At 33.2% G+C, this 14,996-nt stretch overlaps 1 protein-coding gene across 3 annotated transcripts in view; it reads right to left on the reverse strand.

Moving 5' to 3' along the window:
• Positions 1-7,422: 7,422 nt before the first annotated feature.
• LOC110027981 overlaps positions 7,423-14,996 on the reverse strand; it is a 98,560-nt gene continuing 90,986 nt past the window's right edge. For all 3 annotated transcript variants that reach the window (XM_020729653.1, XM_020729654.1, XM_020729656.1), the window contains 2 exons: positions 7,967-8,049; positions 7,423-7,888 (listed from right to left, as the gene is read on the reverse strand). In XM_020729653.1, the coding sequence (XP_020585312.1) occupies positions 7,751-7,888; positions 7,967-8,049 (221 nt within the window). In that variant the 3' untranslated portion in view covers positions 7,423-7,750. The remainder of the gene's footprint in view (positions 7,889-7,966; positions 8,050-14,996) is intronic.

Raw genomic sequence — 14,996 nt, forward strand, 5'->3', positions numbered from 1 at the left:
ATTAGGGTATCTAGGATTTGGAGGAAATTGCCCTCCTTGGTTACCCCTAATGAGGCTCTCCAAAGATGAGTGAAATTTCTCTTCATAAACACTTTTTCTCCTGTTATACCTATTAGTATGCTCTATAAAACGCTCTAAATTTTGTACCCTATCAGCGGTAAAATTAATATTATCCTAGATACCCTGATTATGAGCCTGTAAAAGTTTGGTATAGCGGTGATTCAGATGATGTAGAGTAGAACTGAGAGATTTATTTTATGATTGTAATATGATATGAACTATGTGGTCCGAGCTTGCTACATTTGCATCTGTGTGTTGGTTTGAACTATGTGATGTAGTTTGTGCTTTTATGTTTAAGTGAGAATTGTGATGTGACGTGTTTTCATATTTTAAACTTGAGACATGTATGTATGTTTACCTGTTTAGATATTGTGATGTGTGAGACTTTTATTTTTAATTGTATTGTAATGTTTGTGTTAGTTAGTAGTTTTTTTTTAAATTCCATGTTAGTAACTATTATGAATTTTGTGATTTAGTTAGTTTAGAACCTAACTTAATTTTATGTCTTTTGTAAAGTTGAAAATCTTGCTAACTTAGGTCTTAAATTTGAAACTTAGGAAACTGCTACCCTGTATTTTTCTCTTATCATATTAGTGTGTTTTTTTTTATGTTGAGATTGTGAAGTCAAGTTAGTGTGTTAGTTTGGTTTTATGTTTATACCCACTGTTTAGAAGTCTATTGAATCTATACATTTTTAATTGAAATGAAAATATTAGAAAATTTAACCAAAATTAATTTTACTCCAGTCTTTAATTTTATCTTGTATCATTAGGGTACAAAAATTTCTGTTAGCAGTTATTTTAATTTTCATTCCTGCCTATATATATTTGATGCTAAATTGTTTAATCTGTTAAAAATTTAAGTTTAGGGGAGATGAAAAATATTTCAAAAAAATTTTATTTGTTCTCAAATGAACTACAAGTGAATTTGATTTGAAAAGAAAAATTGATCATGTATATGAAGTTATATTAGGGAAGTAAAATTTTATTTTAGAAATGAGTAAGAGAATTTATTTGAAATTTTGAGTATTGAAGAAAAACTTAAATTTTGAGTATTTATACAATTCTCTAATATTTTTCTTTTTCTTTTTAGTGTAGAAAATGATTAATATAAGTAACTATCTTTAGTGAGAAACATTGTATTTTTGAAAATTTTAGAGATTTAGACTTTTATTTTTAATACTTAAATTTCTTTTATTAAAGATAATTTTCAAAGCTATTATTATATTTATAAGTAAAAGTTTTATATCAAGACTTTGCTTAGAATTCAAAATTATTAAAGGTCTATCCATATATAGTAATCCTTACCTAAAAATAAAAGAAGAGAAAAAGAGAAAAAAAAAATAATAAGAGAAAAAGAAAAAGAAGAGAAAAGAAAAAGAAAAAGAAAAAGAAAAATATATAAGGGAGGAGAAGCTTGAGGATTAGTGTCTAATCAAAAATTGGTTCTACATTTGATCTTTCTAAAGTATAAGACTTGAGAAAATCTTAAGCTTATAGATATAATATAGTAAGTAAAATTATTCTTAATAAAAATTTTTAAGTGGAGATAATAAAAGAACTAAATTCTTACAATATTTCTGAATTAGATAGGAACTTATATTTTCATCTTTCTTAACAGTAAAAATTTCTAAACTTTAAGTTGGTCTCATTACTGAATATCTTTTCTAAATTGGACTACTATATTTCTAAATCTAAATTTTAGTAACACATAAAGAAACTCATATACATATCATACATATTTAGTTTTTAAAGATTGAAGTGTCACTTGAGGACAAGAAACATTTTAAGTTTGGGGGATTTTGATACGCCTAAAATATATAGTGTCTTTAGATACATTTTTATACATATTTTTTAGATATTGCACTTTAATGGAAGGTACTTTTGTGTTTTTCTTTCAGGTATAGGTATAAAGGTGAAAATACTTAAAGGAGTGAAAAAGGATCAAATTTGGAGCAAATAGGTGAAAAATGTACAAAAGTGTTTTGGCGCCTAAGTGTCAGATCCGGCGCTTAAGCGCCAGCTAAACAAAGAAGGTCGTGCCTAAGAGCCAGAGGCCCCACGCTTAAGTGCCAGTGAAAGTTATTGGACAAGTAAATTTGGTTTTTATGAATGTTGAAGAGATTTTTGAGACACCTATTTGGTTTTTATGAATGTTGAAGATATTATATTTTTTTCATTAATCACTAAAATCAATTAATAGTTATAATAATAAAAATATAATTCAAAAACTCATGATATTTGGTTTAAGTGGTCATTTGACCGAGGTGAACCTCTAATAATTTTTCTAAGAATATAAAGTTTACTTAAATTTATTAAATAAATTAACATTGAAAATTCATATTTTTGAGCTAAATTAATTATTAAAAATTAAATAAAATCACAAAATCATAGTTTCTCCTCTGATATTTCAATTGACTCATGAGTGGGGTGCCTTAAAAATTTCAAATTCATTTGAGTCCAATTTAATGAGTTTTGAAGAGGAGAGCACTAAGGGCAAAATGGTAATTTTAGTATTTTGATGCCTAGTTAAATTTTAGGCTAAGTCAAAGGGTAAATAGATAATATTGATCATATTAAACTTCTTTGGATATTTGAAACATAAGGGTTAGGAGGTAGAAACCAACTTGTCACCTTTTCATAATAAGGGTAAAATTGTAATTTTTTTAAATTATTGTGACTTGGAAGTTAACCTAATTGGATGATTGTAAGGTAGTGGGCTTAAGCTAGGAAGATAATAATTTACTTATTTGAAGCCCCTAATTGGTGATTAGATGATAAGCATGAGCTTTAATGATAATCAAATTCATTAAATTTAACATTCAGATTATTGCAAATTTACCATGAAGATTGGGTTTAAGGGCTTAGTAGTGACTTAGGCTTGATATTTAAACTTGTTTAATGAGAATTATAAAAGAGGAACATGATTAATTAATGAATATTTTTAAACACTACGAGCCCAACTTCAATTGTGGCTCCAAAATCCTTAATGACTTGAGTTCGCCCTTATGGGCATCCACTTTCATAATCCTTGAATAAAACATCAAGTGAATGTTTGAATACCCTGCTCTTGGGATATTTAAAATATTAAGGTTCATTGAGCATAGGGTGTATTAAGCCATTGAATTTAAATTTAACTTCGGTTGATTAAATGAACAACATAATAAGTCTAAAACGATTCAAGAGGTTTTAAAAGTTGTTTAAGTTTATGCCCCCAAACACTTTTGTGATGGATAACATAGTTTGAAGGACAACTGGACTTATTATTCTTTGTCCAAGAAAATCATCCATTAAAACTTTTAAGGACTCATTAAGTTATATTTTAAGACCCGATAATTCACCTAAATCAATAGAAATGTCCTACACTACTTATCCTGCATTAATTGACCCAATGTTCTAGTACTTAAGTATTCCCAGATGTATTTAAATCCTTGTGAGCAACCAAGCATATTTTTTCTCGTCACATACGAATCATTGGACTTATGTATGTTTGAGGTTTAGGGGGCTAGTGCAATGACTATACTACTAATGTGTGTTAAAACGATGGATACGATGTGAGATTTAGAGTAGTATCTCTTACCTTAAGGTCCTTTAACAAAAGGAGAGGAAGGACCGATCATACTACTCAACGACTCTTGAGGAGATAATTGCCCCTGACTCTTATATTGACAGTAGTCCTAGCTTGATCAAAGTAATTAACATGTGGACTACACTACTTTTCAAAGCATTTACAAAAATAAAATCTCTTTTGCATGTCAAAGTAAATTTTATTTGCCTGAAAACTAATATTAAATAAAAAAATGAAAACTTATAAAAGTCCACGGTTAATCACTTGGATCGAGGATAAGATTGCCCTTCGTAGATTATATGGTTGGTAGCTCTTACTTAAGGTCGGGTTGGTAGCTCTCACTTACATTTAGTCTCGATCTTTTCTATGTGACTACTGGTGTTCTTTTACCCGCTCGTGCTTTGCTACGAATCGTTTTTCTGACTTTTTCAGTACTGGATGCTCCTGTTTACTAGTAATTTATTCAAATTTTCTGCAAATATATTATGCTTTATAATGTTAATCATGCAGCGGTAGCAGAGACCCAGGTACACATTTATATTTTATGCACTGCAATTATTCTTATTTACATTGCAGCAATTCCTTACCTGCACTTATTTACTTTGCAAAACAAAAGATGTTTTCAAAATTAAATTTACTTTTCTGAAACAACAAAAAACATAATACATCATTTTGAATTTACAGGAGTCCCTCGGATGAGGTAACCAAAGGTTGCTAACGAGATCTCCTCAGTATAAATGAGTTTAACAACTCGTTTAGACTAAGTAAATTCAAAAGAAAATAGTTGTACTGAAATGAGGGAACCGTGGGATTCTAACCGGTGTCACTCTAATTAACTTTAACTCCCCTCCCCGCATAAAACTTGGGCAATAACAAACATGTCATCTAAACTGTAAAACCTTAAACCTGGAACCTAAAGTCGTCACTTTGACGAGGAGTTTGGAGCTAACTCCGTGGGCAGCATGATAAGGATGTTTAGAAGAACAACTCGAGAGATCAAGCGAATCTACAATAGCAAATCTTCCCTTAGAAATAAATAACAAGTTGTAAGACTTCGAGGTAGCCCCTCTAGTACAGTATAAATCCTCAATTTATCTTTAAGTCTTTGCACAATCATGTTGTGCAATTTAAGTCCTAACTCGCTTTAGGCTCTGAGGTGTTGTTCGTTACGACATAAATCCTCCCATCTTCCATGTTGTTTGTATGACTGTGTCATACAAGTGTAAGCCCTAAATAATAATATATGACAGAATGAAAATTTTAATAATATTTCCTTGAAATTGAAACCAAACTATAAAATAGCTTGAAAATCACTGAGGCTCTTCTCAGGATCTGTGACAACCCCTATTTTTCTCCCTTTAGATTCCATAATAAATGTTTCAAACTTGATCTCTTCCCATTTGATACTCTTTTGTCCGACCTTGAAAGTCCTAAATTTTGAGATTCTTGAAGATAGTATTTCTATTCTAAATCGAGAATTTTCTTAGGTGACATCGGTCATTTAAGATGTAATTAACTATAGAGGTTTGCCCTTATATGAAACTTTAGAACCTAGCTTAATATAAATCATTTCTAATCTTTTATATTAGATGGATTTGTCGATCAACATAAAGGTTTCGCAGATTAAAACGAATGTCATAATTTTTTTAGCTTATTTAATCGAGCTTCTTTAGCAAGTAATGTGTCTATTTCTCGGGATAGATGCATCACTTGTGGTGTTGTGCTCGTTTATTTAAACTAGTCTATATGAGATAGGTTTGGTCTCATATTTTCAAAAATTAAAAAAGTATTTTCCAAAACTATATATATAAGAATGTACTTTTCAAAAAAGCGACCGATAATCTTTTATATTACACATACCCCAAGTTTTTGATTTTTTACATTCAAGCATTTTGCCAATTTAATATTGCATATTTAAAATAATTTACAGGCTTGAATATTTTAATATTTTCAATTTATTTGTAAGTCATCATTTAAATTATTTTGCAAGTTCAAATTTTCCAATTTGAAGTTATTTTAAAAAGTTCAAAAGTCCAATTTAAATATTTTGCAAGTCCAAAATCAATAACTTTGGCAAGTCTGAAGGCGTTGCCCGAGCTTATGTCATGATTTTTTTGACAAATTTTATACTGACTATCGACTACCTCACGTCGACTATTTGATGATCATGTTAGGAGAATAAATGTTTCAGATTCCAGTTATGTTAAGAAAGGCAGAGGTTGGCCTAAAAAGACTTGGGCATATTGTATAAAAAATGATCTTAATCTATTAGAATTAAATGAAAATGACTTAGTAGGGCACAATGGAGAAAAAGGATACAAGCAGTCGACCTAACTTAATGGGATAAAGGTTTACATATGTATGCATATATATCATAATAATAGTATTAAGTTTATGAAATTGGGACAATAGAGTTGTTCTAGTGCAGCCTGGGTACTTGATGAGTTGAAACATCAAAGGCAAGGAAGGGGCTTCTATATTGTCACGTGTGAATCAAATAAAAGATCACAGCTTGAGCATAGGAGCATCAAGCAGCTAAGCTTGTGAATTGTGTGACACAAGGAGAAACAGTAGTTTTGTAGGCTTCTGTGTGTCGCGATCCACTCGTTACCTTTTTCGAAAGCAAAAGAATACAGATTGAGCTCTCAAGGTCTCTGTATGTCGTTCCATTATTTCCTTCCTAGGCAACCCTAGTTGCAACTGTATCGAAAAGGGGACGAGCGTGGAAAATTTCAGATGCTTGCCAATGTTGAAGCAGAAGAGCGAGGGCTTTGAGCTTAAGTTACAAAGTTTTTTGTACACATTGATCCAATCATTGCTTTCCTGCTAGTGACTGCATCACGAGAAGATCGCGAAGGAGAAGAGAGGCTGACGAATATAGAAGCGAGGCTAATTCGATGCAAATAGGGAGTTGTCTCTGTGCGTGGGCTATGATAAACCAAAGGGAGGCGGGAGGGTATATCTCCTATTTTCTATCATCACCCCCGTCAAAGTGGAGTGGGGGCCTGATTTTAGTTGTTATTTGAAAACAAAAGTTGAAACAATTTTTCCATCCTGAGACAGCAACAATTATAGATTTTATTTTATTCTCTTTCTATTTTTTATATATTTTGAAGGACGACAATCAACCCACCCAAGTAGATCAACTCAGTCCATGGCTGTTGACCAATAGAGGCCGTAGAAAAAATATTTTATAAGAATTGATTACCAATTCAAGGTGTAACCAATAGAAAATTAAATAAAACGCCTATGCCAAAAGAAGGAACAGATATATCCAGGTTCACTCAGGATTTGTGTAATAAATACTTAATTTATAATGTATAAAACAAAACGTCTATAAATAAGATCAGTATAAAACAAGGGAGAGGACCGCCAAATAATAAAATGCCTATTTTTCTCTTATTTCTTGACAGCCCCTTTAGTGCAAATTCCTCTATTAAACTCTTTCCGTAGTAGTGCCAGTCCTCAGAAGGTAAGAACAAGAATTTTTTATCAGAACAGTGACCAACCGATCAAGCCAGGCCCCCTCTTTTGGCAGCTAACTGTAGCATATAATTGAGTTACATATATTGAACAGAACAGCTGATGATAATCGTTCGTACAGCCATGAAGTTTACCGTCGGATTTCCAAAATCTTATAAAATTATCAAAGATGACTAGTAAAACCTGTTCTGAACCTCATACTAAGTAGACAAAGGAGGCCCAGTTTCGGGGTATGGGGGATATTAACATATTTCCAGTAAAATAAGCAAATAATTATATTTAAGTAAAATATAAAATCCCAAAGATTGAGGATGTGGAAGATCTTCAACTCAATATAAATAATAGTCGTATAAAATTAAACTTGCTGCCTAGTTCATCCAGCAACATTATTCTTAAATATGATTGTACAAAGAAGAAAAGTATAGTGCAATGCAACCATACAAGTTGAACAAAATTTACAGGAGCACACAACTCCACGACAAGGATTCAAAGCCATTATGGATGGAAATTACCAGCAGACCAGCGGAAGAGCTTTACCATCCATGGATGCAAACTTCTAGAGCTTTGTACACCGACCAACTCCAAACCGTCAGGATACTGGAGTTCACTCGTTCAATGCTGGCAATGAGATAAAGAAAAATCACATTGTTTCTGATGCCCATTTATTCGCTTGGAATTTTTTATGTATTTCTACAATCAAGTCTCGCAGCTCCGGAAATATTGATACTAGCACCAGTTCCAGCATACTATATCCCAGTTGCTTCAAGCAGACAGAGGACTGCAATGAGTAAGCAGCAGCTTCGTGAAAGTTCAAATCCTATCCAAAGAGATCGGTAATGACAATAAATATCCTTACCTGGAGAAAATAGTACACATCCTTTGCACAGCGTCTGTATTGGCTATGTCCGATTAGGCTGACTAGTGCGGTCGGAGCTCCACCTGCCATAAAAAATATAAAATATATAAAATTTATGTGATAAACAGATTTTCATGCTTACCATAATTAGTATTATTCCAAATCTCAGTTTCTTTCTTGGTACAAAAAATCAATTCATTGTAGCAAGACATCATTAAAACTTGCAGATTATCTCTCCGGAATAAAGTGTCAGAGTAGATTAAAACAAATTTTGCTCATGTAAAAAACTGAAACATGCATTAGACATTGCTTTTCTAGCTATTAAAACGAACAAGAATGAATTTAAGATGACTTGACTTCTCACGTTAACACAAAATGAAAGTAGGACCGAATTTGGACAGCATACAAGTAATGCAACAAAAGCAATCAAAGAAAACCAAAGAGTATCACTAGCGATGCCATGTTATCAACTTTACTAAGGTTGTGTTACTATTACAGAAAAAGAGCAATCGGACATATTTTTACGTCCCATAACAACGCATTTAAATTTTGATGAAAGTTCTAAGAACGAGAACACTATTTGGTTGTTACCAACTGATATCCAATTCATATTCACAGATTAGAAACAACCTATTTAATAAAACTTGTAGAATTCAAGATAAGAATAATCTAAACAACAAACAGTAGATACTTGAAAGCCCAAAAAGGGTATATATAACAAGACGAAATCAACTCCATAAAAAAAGAAAATGAGATGGTTGTCAATCTACTCATTCATACAATTCATATTAAAAGAGATCCTTTTGCCAATACTCCATAAAAGTTTTCAAGAACCAGCTGTCGAACTAATTTTATTTTGGAAAAAATTAGTTTTCAAGAACCAGCTGTCGAACTAATTTTATTTTGAAAAAAATTAAACCGCAGCTTTCTAGCAGCCACCGCAGGTAGCCAGGTATGAAGGAAAAATGCGGAAACTGCTGTTTTTTTAGAACGCGAACAAAAAGCAATTTTACTATACAGAAAAAACTATGATGCTCAGCTTTCTAGCAGCCACCGCAGGTAGCCAGGTATGGAGGAAAAATACGGAAACTGCTGTTTTTTAGAACGCGAACAAAAAACAGTTTTACTATACAGAAAAAACGATGATGTGGCACCGCACTACTGCCACACCGCCGCCCCAAACACACCCTAAATGAAGGTCTTATGTTTATCACAAGCAATATTTATGATAATAAGATTAGTACTGCAGCATTCTCTCTAGAAAACACTTAGATTCAAAATCCAAGATGTCCACATAACATACTAGAAGTCAACCGGCTAAAGTTCCGATTACATAAACCTCAATTTCCATGTTTATACCGTGTAGATAGAAAATAAAATGGCTCCACACCATAAATATACCTCAGTTTCCATGTCAAGGATGAAAAGGCTTGTAAGATAAAAACTATAAAAATGACGTATGAAATTCAAAATATAAAGAAAAGTTGACATGAAGTGGCCTTGTGCTTTAGAGAATAAGGTCATTACATCAAAAGTCAACCAAATGGAGATGCATGCTCTTTTTATCCCTCTGAGATACTTTGGACTTGCTCGCTGTTTACTAATCTAGACCTTTGTTTGTTGCCCCGCTAAAACGATTAACGGAAAAACAGTTAATAAAGGCATGGCTATCAACAGTTCAGTACCTCCAACAAATCTTTCATGACATTTATCTTCTTTTTTCTCAATTTCATCCACTAACAAATGAAAGTAAATTTCTCTAAAAGAGACGGCAGTACATGAAAATCTGAATATAAGATGGCCATTAATTCTCACTCAAACGAATGAATGGATATTATCCATTTTAAAGTTGAATTCAATTTTTGAAGAAATGTCCATGATATATATTTTGGATAAGAATGTCAGCATGTTGTTCCCTTGTGGTGACAAGTAGAATACAAATCGAATGAAAACAAAAATTTTATAAATTGTCTATTAATTTCGATGGTCATCAAGAAATTTTTATCATTAAATATGTATCTCAAAGCATTTTGAGCTAGAAACATTCCAAAATTCAAATTTGATATCATCAGAGCCCTGATTTCAATAAGTTCATTGTTATGTTGAGTATCTCAACAAGCAAACTCAATTATGCTGAGCTAGAAACATTCCAAAATTCAAATTTGATATCATGAGAGCCCTCATTTCAATAAGTTCATTGTTATGTTGAGCATCTCAATAACTCAATTATGCTGAAAGTAATCCAATATGAGTCCAAATAAGCCCAAATCAAACACTTAAAGTTTACTCAAAGGCTTTGGTGCATCAATTGGAAGGCTAAACAATCTCAAATTTTGGTATGCTTATGGTCAAATTAAGCAGCTCGACAAGAAGAATCCAACGAGCCCAATATCATTTAATTGTTAGGTTGTTAAGGCACTTAAATATTGAAAAACTATCAATGATAAGGGAATCAATGTGGAATATCAAAGTGAGTATTTAGAGATCCTGGCAAAACTTAACAAAATGTCCCTCTCAAAAACTATAAATATAGCCCCATTCTTCACTTGAAAGGGGAGGGCGATAAGAGAACAGTGAGTTGACTGCTAAAGCATAACTTATAAAGTTCTAGCAATTGTCACTGGTCATCTGAGATCGTGGTCGACCACCAAGGTCGTCATCGACCACTATAGGTCATCATCGACCACCAATCATTGCCGACCAACCATGATTATTATAGCATTCAACTATGGCTTTGGTAAACCTACTATGATTGTTATAGTCACCAACTACAGTTTCTATAGCCAACTTTGGCAGTTATAAATACAAACTATGATTTTTGTAGCTATGACTATTATCATCACCAACTACAATTGCTAAAACCTCCACAACTGCTTCAATAGCTCTATTATAGCTATCATAGCCACCTACTATGACTTTTGTAGCCAACTACGACTTCCATAGCCAACTACAACTGTTATAGCCCCATCACAACTATTGCAGTCGAACTACAATGATTAGTCTGAACAACCATTATACATTTAATTATGTTTGGCTATTTCAAAGCCATTATATTTTCAAAAGTCATCTTGTAATATCATTTAACTCAAATGAAGAATGGATATTTATATTTCTGATTACATAATGAATTATTTTAATTGGGTAAGGTCTTGTAATTTTTTTCCCTTTCTAGAGCTTTTTCACATATAAAATTATTGTCTCCTTGCATGACTATTTTTTCATCTAGGTATGTCAAATCTTTGTGCAATGCTAAAACATTAAATTATCACTCCATCACTACAAATTTTGCCCAGCCTCATCTATGAGAAAAGCAATCTCAGTTTTTAATGGCTTCTAATGTGTAGCTTGTAACAATAGAGCCTCCCACTTCAATACCCATAATTCTATGTGAAGATCACGAAGTCAGGATGCCAGGGCTCTCCTTCTGCCTTGCGAAATAGACATTATCCTACTAACAAAGGAGTTGCTTCACGAAATAGACATTATCCTACCAACAAAGGTGCCTCTTCTTTACCCTTAGTCTACCATGAGCATATAAAGGAGGAATCTAAAAATGAGATTCTCCAGCTTTTATGCAAGGCTCAACAACAAACAGTAATGTCGATTGATGGAGCTTACGTAACACAATATCAACCACTAATTGGAAATGCCCAGCTCAAATATATTTGTCCAGGGCTCCCTCATCAACCTGCCCAAGAAATTGACCTTCTCGATACTGTTAGACTTCATTTCCCTCATTGGCCTCCAAATTAGCTCGCACTGTCACATTCACCAAAATCATGTTCACACTACTGAATCATGTCATCAATTATAAAAATAAATTAAAAGAGTAATTCGGCAGAGATAGTTGGGACACTCCCACTACAGTACAACAAACTCAAAAATAAAGAATTTCCTAAATCTCTTTCTTGAGTATGATTGTAATCATATTTTTTTAAAAAATATACGCTCCATTTCGGCCTATGCCACAACTCGAGATATATAAATAATTCCTGACACCTCATTATGGCCTTTTAAATCTCAGTGGGGCTCAATTCAACTTCTTCCACAGAAACTAAAGTCATCAAGCAAATGCTCAGACTTAGGATAGGTAAAAAATTCTTAATAAATTACATTCAATTTCATCCACACAAATTAACGTCATTGAGACATGCTCCGACCAATAACTTAGGACAAGTAAAAAATTCTTAATGGATCACACATGACGTTATCCATATATGTTGGCATCATCGAGCCACACTCCAACCAACAACCTAAGACAGGCAAAAATTATTTAGTGGATTAAACACGACCTCATCCATATAGGTTAACATCGTCGAGTCAAGCTCTAACTAACAACCTAGATTAAGTCAAATATACTTAATGGAAATCTCTCAACCACATCCACATAAGGTAACATCGTTAAGCCACACTCCAACCAAAAACCTAAGATAGGTCTAATATCCTTAGTAAATTTATTTCGACCTCTTCCATACAAACTAATGTCATCGAGTAACACTCTGACAAACAACGTCAAAAAGTTTAACATACTTGATTGATTTCTTATGACATCCTCTCATACATATTAATATCATCAAATAACACTCAAACAAATTACATTGGATAGGCCTAACATTTTTAGTGAATTTCTTTCAACCTCGTCCATACACACTAATGTCATTGGGTAACACTCCAACACATAATCTCGAAATGTCTAAAATATCCACGATGGATTTCTTACGGCTCTTCCACATATGTCAAAGTAATTGAGCAAATACTCTGACTAACCTAAAAAATGCCAAAAAACATTGGTGAATTACACTCGACTTTATCAACATAGGTTAACGTCATTGAACCATAGTTGGACCAATAATCTAAAATAGATAAATAACCTTAGCGGCTCTCTCACGAACTCATCCACACAGATTAACATCGAGACATACTTCGACCAATAACCTAAGATATGTCTGACATCTTTAGTGAATTTCATTTGACCTTTTTCATACAAGTTAATGTCGTTGAATAAAAGTAAAACAAACAATGTTGGAAAGCCTAATATCACTAATAAATCTCTTACAACATCTTCCATACAAGTTAATATAGTCAAGAATGCTCCAATAAACAACATTGGATAAATCTAATATCCTTCGTGGATTTCTTTTGACTTCTTCCATACAAGTTAATGTAGTGGATAACACTAGCAAATGATCTTTGCATAAACCTAAAATCCTTGATGAATTACTTTGACCTCTTCCAAACAGGCTAATGTAGTCGAGTAGCACTCCGACAAATAACTTTGAAAGGTCTAACATCTTTGATAGATATCTTAAGATCTATTTAATACAAGTTGATGATATTGAGTAACACTCCAAAAAATAAATTTAGATAGGTCTAACGTCCTTAGTTGATTTCATTCGATCTGTTTCAAACATTTAATATCGTCGAGTGACACTCCAATGAACAACCTTGAAAGGTCTAACATCCTTGATGGATTTCTTACAGCCTTATACATATTAATAGAGTCGAGTAATACTCTAACAAACAACCTAAGATAGGGCTAATAGTCTTAGTGGATTTTCTTCGACTTCTTTCTTATATATTAAAATCGTTGAGTAACACTCTGACAAATAACATTGAAAGGTTTAATATCCATGATGAATTTCTTAAGACCCCTTTTACACAGGTCAAAGTCGTTGAGCAAATGTTTCGATTAATAAGATAAAATAGGTCAAAAATTATTAGTGGAATACACTCGACCTTGTATACATAGGTTAACATCGTTGAGCCACGCTGCTACCAATAAAATATAACAGGTTAAACAAACTTAATGAATTTATCTCGACCACAACCACACAAGTAAACGTCGTCGAACCACGCTCCAACCAATAACCTAGGATATGTCAAATATCTTTGGTAGATTTCTTTCGATATCCTCCATATAGGTTAATGTCGTCAGTAAAAATCCGACAAACTTTGAAATGTCTAACAAACTCTATGAATTTTTCAGGATCTCTTCCATACAAGTTAATGATGTCGAGTAACACACAGACGTATCCTTAGAGGTCAAAAAATTATCAGGTGAAAATTTGCTAAAGGGAAAGATATTGACATTACCAATCAAACTTGGATCTTTGATATCCCTCTTTTTAGACGGCTGGCCATTATTAATATTGAGGAGACCCAGGAGTGCACAATTTCCTACCTTTTGAACTGACACACGTAGGACCACTTTTAAACCCAACTGTGCTTTGTACCTGAACCAAGATTGTGTATTTCTTCAATCCCATTTATCTCTCTAACTGGCAAAATAGTGACAGTTATGGCGTAGGATGCCATTTTTGACAAAGCAATATCTCTTTTGCATGGGTTAAAAAGGTCAAGACTTCTACAGAGCAATTGTTTTGCCGAATGATGGCAACTGATGCAATTTCAACAAATTGTTGGCTATTTGGATAAGGATTAACGAACAACAATCTCTGCCCATGAGGATGTAACACCCCTGAGGACACTTCACATATTATGGCAAATTGCCCATTGTTCAAGAGGATAGAAGAAAACTCTTTTTGTGGGGTTTCAATCTCCCTAGAATTCAAAATATGCAAGAGTTTAATGAAACTGTCTCCCATGGTGAAGATGAGAACAAATGGCCCATTTTACTTTTCTGCAAGGTGATTTACCAATGTTGGCGAACAAGAAACTTTAAGAAGCATTTCAAACTGTATGGCAAGGCAACCACCTTGGCTTCCACTTCCCTAGAAGCTCTATCGTATATATTGTCTCCTGTCAACATTGAATGTTGAACCATCAATCAGTCGAATAGACTATTACATTATGTTTTTTGGTGCCCCGCTCCTAGATGGTTAAAGTTCAATGTACATGGGGCGCTTTTCTCGTCACATCTAGGGAGTGTGGGCTTCATCATCAGAAATGAAAACTAAGATTTCATTTTGGTGGTTGGCTTTAGCGTGGAACATTGGGATAGCGCTCGCATTGAACTTTTGGCCAAATCTTTTCTTAAAACCTTCTCGGAACCTTGGATGTATGAGGTTAA

Source organism: Phalaenopsis equestris, unplaced genomic scaffold (genome assembly GCF_001263595.1).
Source record: "Phalaenopsis equestris unplaced genomic scaffold, ASM126359v1 Scaffold000473, whole genome shotgun sequence".
Taxonomy (NCBI): domain Eukaryota; kingdom Viridiplantae; phylum Streptophyta; class Magnoliopsida; order Asparagales; family Orchidaceae; genus Phalaenopsis; species Phalaenopsis equestris.